General features: G+C 46.7%; 1 protein-coding gene across 2 annotated transcripts in view; it reads right to left on the bottom strand.

The window, feature by feature from the left end:
- Nucleotides 1-14779, bottom strand: part of GALNT17 (polypeptide N-acetylgalactosaminyltransferase 17) — a 440178-nt gene that overhangs the window by 17197 nt on the left and 408202 nt on the right. For both annotated transcript variants that reach the window (XM_077777925.1, XM_077777924.1), the window contains one exon: nucleotides 10975-11070. In XM_077777925.1, coding sequence (XP_077634051.1) covers nucleotides 10975-11070 — 96 coding nt within the window. The remainder of the gene's footprint in view (nucleotides 1-10974; nucleotides 11071-14779) is intronic.

Here is a 14779-nt window from a genome sequence, read left to right as displayed (position 1 = left end):
GAGTGAGGAATGGTTTCTCAGTGTTATTCTGCTTTGAGTTTCCCCAATTATAAATGAGTATGAACATTTTTTTTTTGTACATTTAGGAGTCATTTATGTATCTTTTTGGCAACCTGTTTGCTTGTGTCTTTTTCCTACTTTTCTATCAGATTTTTAGTCCTTTGTTCCTCAATTTTTTAATTTTTTGTTTTTTATTTATTTTTTATTTATTTCTGAGAGAGAGAGACAGACAGTGTGAGCAGGAGAGGGCCAGAGAGAGAGAGGGAGATACAGAATCTGAAGCAGGCTCCAGGCTCTGAGCTAGCTGTCAGCACAGAGCCTGATGCGGGGCTTGAACCCACAAACCGTGAGATCATGACCTGAGCTGAAGTTGGATGTTTAAGCAACTAAGCCGGCCAGGCGCCCCTGTTCCTCAATTTTAAGAAACCTGTCTACAACAGGAAAATTACTCTTTGTCGTATGTGTTACAAATATTTTCTCCTCATTTGTCAGGTATTTTTGACTGTGTCTGTGGCATTATGTTGCCATGCAAGTTTAAAAAGAATTTTTAATGTAGTCAAATACACCAACCTATTATTGTCTTTGGGTTTTGAGCTTTACTTTTCTAGTATTTGTATAGTTTCATATTTTACATTTAGATTCTTAATCCATTTGGAATTTAAGCTTGTGTAGAGTGTCAAGTATGAGTCTGATTTTATCCCTAATCAGATTTTAAATATGGCTACTTCTTACGATCCCTATTGTCATTACTCAGGTTTAGGTGACTGGCTTTTGTCAAGGTCATCATACCAGTCTCATAACTGAAGTTCTTGCCTCTAGTTCAAGACCCTCTAATCCACAACTCAAACTGCAGTCCCAAGTGATTCCTTCCTAAATACAAAATCAGACCAAATCCCAACTTTCTATTTAAAAGGCTTCCAATATTTCAGTGGCTTCCGGTGGGGGCTGGCATAAAACCTAAGCTCCTTAAAATTCATATAGGATTGTATACTACCCCCCTCCATGTTTGGTCACCCCCCACCTCATGCTCCACATTCCAACCTCATTGGTCTTGGAGACTCAGTTTCCCCATCTTTAAAATGGGAACGATGGAAGGTCTCTCAGAGACAACACAAGAAACAATGAAATTCTATCAACAAGGTATTGTGAAATTCCAGGGAGAAGATGTCTTGAGATTTGGATATTTCAGTGTCTTATAAAGGAGGCAATTAATAAAGAAATATAAGAATAAAAGAAACAGCATAAGACTTCAGTATATTATATATTCTGAAATATTCTGAAATGTGATTTGCCCATCAGGAAAACTATATCCGTATTTATTTTGTTGGGTTGGTCTGAAGATAAAATAAATTAGAAAAAAAAGTGTCACAAATTGCATAATATTGATCATTAAGGTGAAGTCCACAGACATTTATTTGATAAGTAAAAAAAAAAAGAAATACTGGTGAGTGGACTCAGCCAATCACCAAGCTATTTTATACAACAGCACCTTAATTAACTATGAATTTCTAGATGGTAGGAGTCTCCATGTCTCATCCATCTTTCCATGTAACCTGTGTCCCAGGTAAAATTGCCTTGAAGAACTGAACCAAGCTGGAAGTCTAGCTGAATGCTGGAAGGCTCATGTATCCCAGAACCTAAGAACTGGAAGGAACCTTGGATATCACTGGTCCAATCTTCCCCTTGCATGTTATATGAGGACTTGAGGTGCTCAAAGTGTCTAGGGATGTTCAAGTTTTCACTGCGATTTGTTACTGTAGAACATTGTGTACCTAACTGACCCTTTCTTAGGAAAGTGAAGCTTTCCCAAGGTCTCACATTCAGCACCATGGACATCATCTTTATATGATATGTGCCATGGACCTTGTCTAAGTACTTTTCATTGATTGGCTTGTTTAACTGACACAGCATCTCTATGAGATGGATACTATTATTATATTTACATTCCAGAGAAGGAAACTCAAGTACAAGGAGCTTCCGTGTCTTGCCCAAGGTCAGAGCTTAGAAGCCAACCACACACAGAAAGGTACCTCTCAGCATCACCATGGAAGAGTTAACTCTGATGTGGGATGTGTGTGAAGTATCATTTCCTGATTTTCCAGTCTCACTAACATGCAGAGATGAGAAATCTTCACTTGGCCATGCATGGTTCTCGTTAGCTCCTGCCCACCTTGGCACTGGAATTAGGAGCCTCATTCCCAACCGAGAATGGCATGACAAGGTGTCTGGAGTGCTAGGGTGGGCCGTTGGATGACCATACACCCCCAGGTTGAAATCTCCTGTCCTGTTTATGGCCAAACCAACCATTTAAGTGGGGGAAGGTGAGCCCGAGCTGACAAGAACCGACATCTTTGTGCACAAAGCCTTCCTGCAAGCCTTCCCGCAAGGCTTCCAGGATGTCTGGTTGACATCTCCATTTCCATGGAGGGGCCACAGATTCAAGCCCTGCAGACACCTCATTTGGGGAGCAATATCAGGCAGTCAAGATGACTAATCAGGAGTCTTTGAAAAGTAGGCTCCATCATCTGACATGTGGCCCCTGTAGCTGCAGGAAGAAGTCAGGAGGCCATGCAGTGCAGCACTCTCAGGAAGGGGGTTGGTGATGACACCACCACGGCACAGAGCAATTTGAAGAAGGCCTCCACACCTTTCTGGAACCAATGTCAAGTGTATATGGCACCCTTGGTGGTCCTCACGTGGATGGAATTCCCGAAAGTTGTCTCAAACCTGGCCCTTTGCACAACCCCTACCTTCTAAGCCAGGCAGGTGGTACAATGAGAATAGTCTAGAACATTGTGCTACTGACACGTGGTCCTCCTCTTGCCTTCTCTGATGGGAACCCAGACTTCGGAGGCCTTGACATCTTAGATCAATGGCCTGAGCTGCACTACCTACCACTAAACTCTTCAGGATCTGCCCTTAATTCTGACTGGCCATGTTCTCAGACCCTCTCCATTTCAAACAAGCAACGTCTTTGAAAATAACCATTCAACAGACACAGCTGTTCCAAAGACACACTGGAACCCTCTGCACTAAATGGCCAGGGGTGAGGCTATTCTAATGGTTTTCTCTTGCACTGTTGCACCTGGCAGTGCTAAGGAACTAAAGACTTCTTCACCAGCATGTTCTGCCTCCCCCTTCTCTTCCTTCAGAAGAAGTGATGGTATTAATTCAGTGATTTGAAAACAGCCTAAGAAACCAACATACTTCTTTGAAAACATAAGGGCTGGAAACATGCCTCAGAAATGATAATAGTTGTTTTAGGATGGCGAGATTATGGATGATTTAACTTTTTCTTTCAAACTCACTGCAATGCTGTTGCATCTTTAGTAGAAAAGGAAGAGATTAGCAGTGACTTTCTTTGAATTTAACAGCCCTGGGCAAGGAAGGTAGAAAGCTTCAGCTGAAACTGTGGCCACCATCTGACTGTTCAGTCTGAGTTTTCCTTATTCCATACCTAACATTAACACAAAATCTACCTGGATCACTTTTTGTGGCTGGAGAAAAAATCCACTAAACTTCTAAGCAGACATAAAACTTTTCACTAAGAGTCCCTACTGGAGGGGCGCCTAGGTGGCTCAGTCGTTTGATGTTTGACTTTTGATTTTGGCTCAGGTCATGATCCCAGGGTCATGGGATCAAGTTCTATGTCAGGCTCCACGTTGAGCATAGAGCCTACGTGAGATTCTCTATCTCCCTCTCTCTTTGCCCTTCTCCCTCACATATTCTGTCTCTCTCTGAAATTGAAAAAGAAAGGAAAAAGGAAAAAAAAAAGAGAATCTACTGGAAAAGATGTTATGACTATGATTCTGATTTTCTGGAAAGAATAGTTCATCAGCCCATTCTGGCAAGAAAGCAATAATACAGTAATTTCTCCTTAACCTTGGAGTCCTCCTTAAGCAAGATAAAATTCATGTACCTTTACTTGCGAATGCCATTTAGGAAATTGGACATTCCTGCTTCCTGTATGTGGACCTCGAAACCCGCTTGTCAGGGGTAATTTTAAAAAGGGAGCTGGGGTTTGGAAATAAAACAGGGAAGCAAAGCTGAAGCCTCGGGAAAGTCTCAGAAGTGCAAAGCGCACGGAGGTCTACAGAGAAGGTGGGCCCCAGGGTCGCACACAAAGGCTGGATGGAGGCAGGGCCTGGAAGGCAGGAACTAACAACCTGGAAATAATAAAATCAGAAGCATTTTGAATGTTTTGAGAGAAGATGAGTCAGAAGAACAAAAAAAAAAAAAAGAAGGCGCTTAATATTCCTGCTATCTGCGACGAGGCAAAATAAGTTTATAAAGTGTCGCAGTGGGATGAAGGAGGAGGGTTTTTTTAAAAATACTGCCTCAGAGAGGAGAGATGGAAATGAATGGTACAGAGCCTCCATGATGTCACACTTCGGATGTGTCACACAGCGCCGGTGTCTTCTCTCCCCACTCCTCTCTCTTTTGTCTCTGTCAGTTTCCTGGACATAAAAAGTAGCTGCCCTCACTCCTCCAACTTCTATTTTCCCACAAGGTCTAAAGAGCCCCTGCTCCGACCTCAAGATGCTCTCCAGGAACCGAAAGGGATTCCTGGGCCTGCTTCTTACCGAATGCAAGTGGCCCGGTCCCCAGATCACAGATCTGTTTTCTGGGGCAAAGTCATCCTTCCTGGGGGGCGGTACCTCCAGTGTGCTCTCAATGGTTCCATTCCTTGAGCCGCAACACTTACATGACTTTGTTTGGAAGCCAAGAGATTGCATGGATTCATTAACTTCCGTGTTTTCTGAGTGCCTTCCACGTGCTAATAGCTGTGGGATTCCTGTCACACCAGTGGGGTGCTAGCGCCTTCCTGGCACATCCTGACAAGGTGTTTGGATGATGTATCACTTAGAAGATGAAGCCATCAAAGAATAAGTCCAAGATCAGCTTAAATTTAATTACAGGATGAAAGAGTTCTCATCTGTCATTCTGGTGATGAATTAACTGAGGGTAAGGAATGGGAGCATCTCTGAAAAGAAGGAAGAGGAAGACGAACACATATCGACAGAGGGGCAAGAAGAAGACAGACCTCTGATACCTCCCTGGAGTGTGGGGAGGGGTCCTTGGGACAGAGCCCGACACCCCTGTCCGTGATACACACCTCCAAGAACGTTCCGCCACAGCTACACGCTGTAGCTGTAGCTACGGAGTGCACCTTGAACTCCCCGGGACCACCTACTTGAACCTTGTACTGGCGCGCCCAGTGCACATGGGCTGCTCAGAAGCTGTGGGCCTCGGCTCAGGGAGGAACCTCTACCAGAGCTGTAGCCAGGTGGGTGGTTCCAGGAGGTTAAGCTGGGCCTCAAATTTGGGAGCAGCGGGAGGGATTAACTCTGAAGGTGTTCAAGGGAATTTTGGAGGGTGGCGGAGCCACCCTAGACCTCGATTGAGGTGGGGTTCCTTGGCAGTATGTGTTAGGCAAACCCTGCAATCATACTAACAAGAATGAATTTACCTCAAAAATGAAAAACACCAATCATATAAACGTTGAAGTAGTGTTGTAAGTGAAAAAAGGAATTAGGTTGGGACACTGGGCATCACCTCGGGCAAATGCAGATACACCTGACCTGTACGTCACATGGCCTGGCCTGTAACGGATGCCCAAGAGACAGTGTTGATTGAGAAAGGAACACACTTGCAGATGACAACATGCAGATTCCCAGGCCGCGTCTTCAGGAGGTCTGGGGTGGGACTCAGGGACCGGTCGGTGTTTGTGATGCATCGCTGGTGGCTCACGGATCTGTTGGATGGCACCTGAGATGCACGGTGGGGAGCCCCGGCCCCCCATCCCGGCACCCAGGGCTCTCAGTACTCTGGTCCTACTGGCTGCCCTGCCACAACCATGTCCCTGTCCCCCAAACATGCTGTACGCCCCCACCCCCACCCCCATGCCTTTGCTCTCACCTCTTGCCTATCATTGTCTCTATGCTGGCTTCTAGTCCTTCTACGCCTTGCCGTGAGCTAGTGAACCACAGGGCCTCCCCCAAGGGAGTGAGACAAGTTCCCCAGAACGCACCGGATGCCAGAGCCAAGGACTCATGACCAGGAGTCATGGGGCTTTAGTTTGAAAAATACCATGGTAGTACCTGAATCTCCATGTTTCCATGTGTAAAATCAGGGGTGGGGAGGTCACTACCCGCCTGGTAGGATCAAACATGTTACTAAAAACAGAAATGGGTTTATTGTCAAAATTAAAAAAAAAAAGTTTTAATGTTTATTTATTTATTTTGAGAGTGAGAGAGAGAGCACGAGGAGCGAAGGGGCAGAGAGAGAGGGAGAGAGGGTCCCAAGCAGGCTCCATGCTGCCAGTACAGAGCCTGGGGGGCTCCAACACACAAACCGTAAGATCATGACCTGAGCGGAACTCAAGAATCAGATGCCTAACTGACTGAGCCACCCAGGTGCCCTATCGCCAGCATTTCTATTCCCTGTCTCCACCCAGCCGTAGCTCTGGCCCAGGGCTCAGGGTTGTGCCGTGAAGCTCTGGGCCACGGTCCATGGCCTGCCACACCGTTGGGACCTCAACCACAGCTCAGCCGCAGGGACTCAAGAGAGCAGCCCAGAGCCCTCAGAGCTGTTAAGGGGCAAGGATGGAAGATGTCACATGTGACTGGAGGCTCCTGGGGACAGCGCTGCCTGCCCTTCTCTCTCCTTGACCTTTGTCCTTCAGGGAAATCAGAAGGAGAGGTTGGACATGGTTGACAGGTGGACTGGGTGGATGGGGAGATAACACGGGCTGGCAGAAGAGGCTGACCTGGGCCTGGATCGGCAACCTGGAGCCGGGTGGGGGTGCCGAGGGCCTCCTTGGACAAGAACCCCGGCTCTAAATGAGGTCAGACTGACGTCAAAGGCAATTGCTCCATCTTTGACACCCTATTTCTAGGTAAAACTTAAGCTCAGAAAAGAAACGGGCAACCGTCCAATCCAAATTAGTAACCAGACAAGAGCAAGGCGGGTCACCAGCTCGCTGGCAGACACTTGCGAGGGGGCAGGCTCTCCGAGTGGCGGCGAACCTTTTCCATTTTGTTGACAAACACGTGCTGGAGGACAGGAAATTACCCTCCTCCGTGCTTATTTTATCTCTGTTTAATTGCTGTTGGATAATAAATTACGACCGAGAGTCCATTAATTAAGCTAACAATGTCCGTGGAACAACAATTCCTTCTTCTGGGAGTTGCCTCGTTGCAGGAGCTCTGATTCCGTCTCTGTTTGCCCAACAGCACTTTACGAAGCGGTCTTACAAGATGCCAAGGCACGTGACTGGTGGGGAACTCACTCCGAGCGCAGAGGGAGTGGTTTTGGAAGGAGGCGGAGGAAACCTTGATGAGCGGCGGTGGGGGGGCAGCCTGGCAGCTGGAGAGAAGTACCCAGGGTGCCTTCTTACTTCGGAATGTGTGGAGGAACAGAAAACCACATTAGACTTATTTTTTAAAAAATCAGCTGATGGCAAACAACCATGGCCCAATCTGAGCTGTTCAGACTAGAGTGTGTGTGTGGGGGTGTCAATGAATAGCCTCCTTTGCTTTATATGCTACATCCACTAAATGGCAGGAACATTCATCTGGAAAAGCTCTGTGTGCAGGTGGAACGGGGAGAAGATGAATTCCAGTTATTTCCCACCCAAGGCACCGGTATTCTGCCGTGCGTGCTCCTGAGGAGAGGCCAGCTTGCTGGCTGGGCAGGGAGCTAACCGGTGGCCATCTGTGGTCGGGGAGACGGGCCACCGGGGCGTTCCTGCCGGACCTGTTTTGCAGGTGACTGGGAATTCTGAGGCAGGGATGCAAGAGGATTGAAGGCTCCGGACAGGAAGGTGAGGAAGGCCAAGTTTGCTGGGGTCTCTCCCAGAGCTGTGAGCATCGCAAGGGACTTAGAGGGTGTTCTGACAGCCCAGGGCAGAAGGAGAGGGCAAAGCACCCTGGGGGAGGTGGCCCCAGGGCCATAGAAGACAGATGGAGTCACCTCTATGCGCTGGTCCTCACGTTCAGCTAAGAACTTCCTGAGTGACTTAGAAAACCTTCTCCAGAATCACCCGAGTGAAAGGCCACTGCTTGGAGCCATGCGGGGAAGCCCTCAGATGGCTGGGGGACGTTTATGAGACCACCTTTATTCCTTTTCTCATGCCCAGAGGTTGGCCTCACAGGCCAGTTTGTGATTATGCAGATATCGAAACATGACAGTTTCTATTACGCCACAGTTAGCAAGTACTTAGTCACAATGTTATGTATTCAGAAGACTGGGTTGGAGAAATCTGGAAGTTCCGTGTTTTTCTAAGCGCTTTCTTGGCATCTCCCGAATGAGGGTCATCTACAGCAGTGTGGCTCAGAAGTGGGCACCCCCAGGGCTTGGCGTCCAGGCTCCCGCTGCCCTGACACCGCCATGTGCCCTCGTCCCCCTCCCGGCCAGCTCACCCACCAATTAGGCTCCACTGCCAGCTCGTCATCTGGCTTGTCCCAAGGTGCGGCCTCTTAAATGTCTGACTTGACCATCACCTGCAGGCCACGGCTCCCCACTTCCACCTCCCAGGCCACCAAGGCTCCCAGGGTCCTTGTCACCTCCAGACCCTGTGAGGGAAGAGCTGGAGGGACATCAGGGGCCATCGGCCAGGATGCTTCCATGGCACCCTCCCCTCTCTGAACTCCTCCGGGAGTTCAATCTAAGGCCGATCTAAGCTGTCACCCCACTGTGGTTCCCTAGTGCCCCAGAGTCAAGTCCCCCACTCCTCAGGCCAGCATCATGGCCTCATCTGGGAACTTACTAGAAATGCAAAATCTCCCCACCCTCCGCAGGCTCCCTGGCTCAGAAGCCCTGGAGTGGCGCCCAGAAGTCCAGAAGCCAGGCTTTCACAAGCCTTCCAGGTGATTCTGCCACACCCTGAAGGCAAGGACCGGTGCCTTGAAGCACATCTTCTCCTGAGAGACCCGCCTCTCCATCCCCTCCGGCCTGATCTCTCAGCCACCCCTTTGCTCTCGCAACTCTGAGTGCCAGCCATACAGGGCCGCCTTCTGTGTCTCGGCTCCCGGGCTATCTTGCTCTTTCCACACTTCCTAGGCTCTAGAGTTTCCCGTCTCTTTGTCTCTTCCCTCAAGTGTAACCCATCTGAGAGCAGGGACCAGATCCTATCCACCACTAAATATACTCGTGACCAGCACCTGCAGTCAGTGCTCAAGACACACGCATTGAGCAAGTGAATAAACGAACAGAGACGCTCCCTGGGTTCTTTAGTCCCTGCTGCCTTTCCTGTGAGTGCCCCATGTCCCTGCGGAGAGCCATCAGGACACGGAGCAGGGCTGGGCTTCCTGGTCTCTCTCCCGCTCCCCACGGGTGCTTTCAGCCAACTGTGGGCTCAGGAAATCATCTCGAAGTACATGGGTTGGGTTTGAATGTAGAGCGCTTTAGTCATGCTGGAGGGCCTGGGTTCTAGTCTGCTCTGCTCACGGGCACTTGCTCCTCTGTGCCTCAGTTTCCCCATGCTGCCTGTCTACCTCCCAGAAGGGCTTCAGGAAGCAAAGGGCTCAGGGTTTGATCTGTCCCACAGTGCCCATTATCCACCTTCAGAGGACTTGTCACATACTGAAGGGATGCTGGGGGTCTGGACTTTCAGAACTTCCTGCCATGGGGCACCTGAGTGGCTCATTCGGGTAAGTGTCTGACTCTCAATTTCAGCTCAGGTTCTGATCTCGCGGTTCATGGGATTGAGCTCCATGTTGGGGTCCGTGCTTCAGCTCAGATACTGCTTGGGATTCTTTCTCCCTCTCTCTCTCCCTCTCCCCTGCTTGCACTTGCTCTCTCTCAAAATAAATAAATAAACTTAAAAAAAAAGAACTATCTGTCATGATAGTAGAGAAAACACAACTCCTCTCTTTCCAGGTATTGGCTTAAAGGGAAGCGAAAGTGCCAGGAACAGAAGGAACCCACAAGCCTTCAGGACTGCACGCGTGACTGTGGGCACATGACCCACGAGTGTGAATTCACAACTGAATGTATATGTGTTCACAGGAGGCGGACCAAGGGAGCTACGGGGCATCTTTGTCCAGTATCTTCCGATTACAGATGAACAAACAGAACCCAAGAGAGAGAACCAGTGAATCTGGCTCTGAATGTCTGGTGTTCTTCGAGGACTGAGTTATATCTGTTTTCCCCATTTGTAGCCTGCCTTTTATTACTCTTAGTTGACATAAAAAATGTCTTAAATTTTTATGAATGCCAAGTCTAATGGCATTTTTGGATGTGTTTTCTCCCAAATCTCAGAATTTCTGCCAAGTTTTTTATGTACACACACACACACACACACACACACACGTGCGCGTATATGCACACACAGAGACACACACGTATGCATACATGCACGCAGCACACCTTGGGTTAGCACAAAGTTGCCAAGGGAAATTCACTGACTGGGCTCTGTTTTTCCTTTGTCGGTTGGACGTAGTGCCTTTCTTGAGTTATCTTGTGTTCTCTTGGGAGACTGGAGCATGTGGGTGCTCTCTGAAATGTTACGACTGGCATGTTCCTGTTGCCCAGTCAGCCCTTGGCTCTCGTACCAGTGCTTACAGACCCGGTCACACTTACCACCCAACTGGCCTTTCGGGATGAATGTGTTAGGCATGTTCTCTTGAGGAACTCGGTTATTTCTTTGAAGTATGTGTAAACAGACATATTTAATCATGATTATAACGTATGCCCATGTGGCAGATACATGCCTATTTGCAAATGACTCTGAAATGCATTCACCTTCTCTATTCAGTGTGCAGTGTGCCCATTGATCCTCTTCGTATCTGTGCTGATGCAAACGCTCATGAATCTTTCCCCAACTGCTATGCAGAAACAACCAGAAAGCCCCCTGCCGTCTCCTTAAAATCTTAGAACACAGCTACGAAGTAGACGGACAAAGTAGATGCCCCACAGATCCTCTGGGGGCCGCTGACTCGCCTCCCCTCCTGGTCAGAGACAGGCTCCTACCTGGGGTCCCCAGCCATGGCACGGGTACAGTATTGCTGTGTGGTTCTCCAGTGGCCCCTGGTCCAAGCAGACGTCTTTAGCCTTGTTATTTCGCAGCTGTAGGAACAGGCAAAACATCACCCATCAGAGCCCACCGGGCGGAAATCCTGCGGCCCAACCCTGTTTCTGCCACGCCTTGGTTCTGACTTTTGGAAGCGAAGGCCACGCGACCCCCCAAGTGAGGATGAAGGCTCAGATCCAGGAGGAGATCATTTTAGCAAGAAAGACAAAGTGATTCAATGCCTGGTGTGGGCATGAGCCCTCTGCCTGTGACACCCCTAGTCCCTGTCTGCACACGGCTCCCCCAGCCCCAGCACAGAAGAGAAACATAGGGAAACATCTCGATATAGGAACACTGGTTACCCACTGGGTCTCCAGAGCGCTACCAAATGCCTACACTGCGGCAGACATCTTCCTGGGGGTTTGGAATGCATCTGTGGCAGAACGGGCCAAAGTCCACAAGACAAAACCCCTGAACTTGGCTCTGCGCAGCTCTTTGGGTACACGCAAGAATTTGTTTAATTGGAACTTGTGGTCCTATATTGGTGTCCATCCCACCCACCACGCCACAACCTCAACCAGTGGGAAAGTGCTGCTGGCCCTTCACTGGGTCTCCTCCGTGGAAACCAAGCTAACCAGGAACAAATCCAGAAGAGAGGGAAGGGGCTTTTGCTTCTGTGCTCCCACATCGTGTCTAGGTTCAGGCAACTGGGCAGAGTTTTATCACCTTTTTAAAAAAGATTACAAAAATAATACCATCTTACTGGATAGCTTGAAAACTGTACAAGAAAGTAACGATTGCTTACCATCCTTTCCCACTATCGGTTCATTGTTCCCCCGATTTTGAGACAATTTAGTTTTGTTCAAATTTTTGACTGTAATGAGCATCTGTGGTGTAAAGCTTGTTCACACTTCAGGTGTTCTTAAGAAAATAATCCTAGCAGAAGGTATTGCTACCTTAATGTTCTTAAAACATGCTGTCCAAATCCTTTCTGGAAGCTTTGAACTAATTTCTATTCCCATCCACAAGGTATGTAAATATTTATTAGTTCCGAGTTTCTCCCTTTAAAAATATTATGTTGGTCAAAGTAGACAAGCTTCCATACTTAGATTCTGGGGAACATAGTGCACAACATGGTAATTATAGCCAATGATACTGTATCACATACTTGAAAATCACTAAGGGATACTAAGGGATTAGGTTATCTTAAATATTCTCATCACAAAAAGAAAAAGAGATGGTAATTAGGGGATGTAATGGAGGTGTTAGTTAACTCTGTGGCAATAATCACTTTATGATATGTAAGGGTATCAAACCAACGTATTGGATCCCTTAAGCTTGTACAATGTTCTATGTCAATTACATCTCAATAAAGCTGGAGGGAGAAAAAAAAAAAGAAAGCTGTTTTAAACCAAAGTTACTAAAAATTTGTGCAGATGGGTAGACGTGAGGCATCAGACACATTGCATAAAAGGTCCCAAGCAAACAATCACTGCTAAGCCACCTTGGCGCCTGTGCTGTATTTTAGTTCTCTTCTAGATGCTTTGAGGAAATGCTCACTGTCAATGCTTTCAATGAGTCAAAGGATAAATTACATGGAAAAAACTCAAACAGCCTCTGAGTCACAAAGTAATTCAGAAGAATTAAGATGTTGCAAGTGATAAAATTTTAGAAATACCTCTACCAAATGTATTTTGCTTATGTCTTGTTTTTAAATGTCTACACAAGACCAATATTGTAAAAATGTATCCAATGGAGTCTAATAAAGTTTTTATGAGAAGTAAAAAATAAAAATTACAGGTGATCAAAAACATTGTTTTGAGAGGTGAGGACAGACATTCCTGTTTTGTGAATTTACAATTAATAGGGAATTGGAATGTTTCAGGTTTAGCGATTATTTCCCTTTTTAAGAATTATCTGCTCATTTCCCCACTGGGATCTCCAGGGGTTTTATTGTAAATTTAGAAGAGCTCTTTATATATTAAGGATATTGTTTTCATGGCATATCTGTCCCATATAATGACTTCGGAATGCTGGGCTTTTACATTTTGTTTCTAATGTTAATGCAAAGAAATCTATTATTCAGTAACTTAATAAATATTATGCAGGGCTTCAGACGTGCCTGGGACTGTGCTAAGTTTAACAAATGCAAAAATAAACAAACTAGTCCCTGCCCTGGAACAGTCCATGGTCTGAAGAGACAGACACATGAAGGCCTAGTATGAGACTGAATTTTGCCAGGTCAGCGATGGAAACATGCCCTCATTCCATCGGAGGGGTCGGATGCTAAGAAGAGGTATGGTGCTTGGGAGCCGAGTGTTAAAAAATGTAAGTGGAAGAATTGCTGGCAACGGTCTAATTTTTCCGCAGGCAGGAGCTCCTGGAGTTTTGCTGTATATTATTATGCTATACATGTATGCTTTATGCATATCGTATGTGCATTGCCTTTCATATAAATAATGGTAAGAGGGAAAAAAAGATGCATAAAACCAAACAAGGGACAGAGGCACCAGGAGAGTATGAGCCAACCACAGAATTTTGAACAAAAGACCTGGTGGTGAATGTTTTTGTGTGCACTGAGTTGCTTTTATGTGTGGAAAAGCAATATCTCATATGTGGAGGAGTCACGAAATAAAGCAGCCACATGTATTTCTTTAAAGATTAGGTTAAGGCAGGGGTGCCTGGGTGGCTCAGTCGGTTGAGCGTCTGACTCTTGATTTCGGCTCAGGTCATGATGTCATGATTCAGTTCGTGAGTTCGAGCCCTGCATCGGGCTCCCCACTGATGGTGCAGAACCTGCTTGGGATTCTCTCTCGCTCTCTCTCTCTCGCTCTCTCTCTCTCTCCCCCTCTCCTCCTTGCACTCTCAACCTCTCAAAATAAACTAAAAATTTATGTTAAAGCATTCCAGCTAATGGAGGTGAATAGACGCTTAACAATCAAAGGAAGTTGGCTTACTCTGTAAGGGGGCCTGGGGGCCATCACTGTTGTCAGGATGAAAGACACTGGGGCTGACATCTGGTCAGAGGTGTCTGCCCCCTCTGCCACTATGCTGGGGTCTCTGTGTGTAGCAAACAGGACTGCTAGCAGAAAGTGTTAAAATACAGTTGCCCGAATAATCGTACATCTTGCTACCGAAATGAATTTAACCGAAAAGTTATTCTGAAAGGTAAAAACTATAAATACAGGAAAAGAATGCTTGTGTCCAAAATCCTAGATAATATTAGCAAAGGCTGAGAAGGTGATGAACTTTCTCAGTCAGGAGAAAGTGTGTTAACATTCTTGTATTACATACCACCTGACCCTCCACTTTGGGGACTCGGAGATGAATTAGAAACAAAACAAAACAAAACATTAGAGGCAGTGCACTTGCTGGATCATAGGGTTGTTCTCTTTTTAAGTTTTAAGAAACCTTCATACTGTTTTCTGAAGCGGCTGCACCAGTTTGCATTCCCCACCAACAGTGCAAGAGGGCTCCTCTTTCTCCGCATCTTCAAACATCTGCTGTTTCTTGTGTTGTTGATTTTAGCCATTCTGAAAGGTGTGAGTTGATATCTCATTGTATTTCCCTGATGATGAGTGGTGCCGAGCATCTTTGCACTACCAGATGCAAAGAATGCAAAAATACTGCTTATAAGGGGTACATGCACTCTGATGTTTACAGCAGCACTATCTACAATAGCCAAATTATGGAAAGAGCCCAAATGTCCATCAACTGATGGATGGATAAAGAACAACGTGGACCAAGCTAGAGAGTATTATGCTA

Source organism: Crocuta crocuta, unplaced genomic scaffold (genome assembly GCF_008692635.1).
Source record: "Crocuta crocuta isolate KB4526 unplaced genomic scaffold, BGI_CrCroc_1.0 scaffold217, whole genome shotgun sequence".
NCBI classification, from domain to species: domain Eukaryota; kingdom Metazoa; phylum Chordata; class Mammalia; order Carnivora; family Hyaenidae; genus Crocuta; species Crocuta crocuta.
The sequence above is the reverse complement of the archived record's forward strand: the minus strand, read 5'-3'. Positions and strand labels throughout refer to the sequence as shown.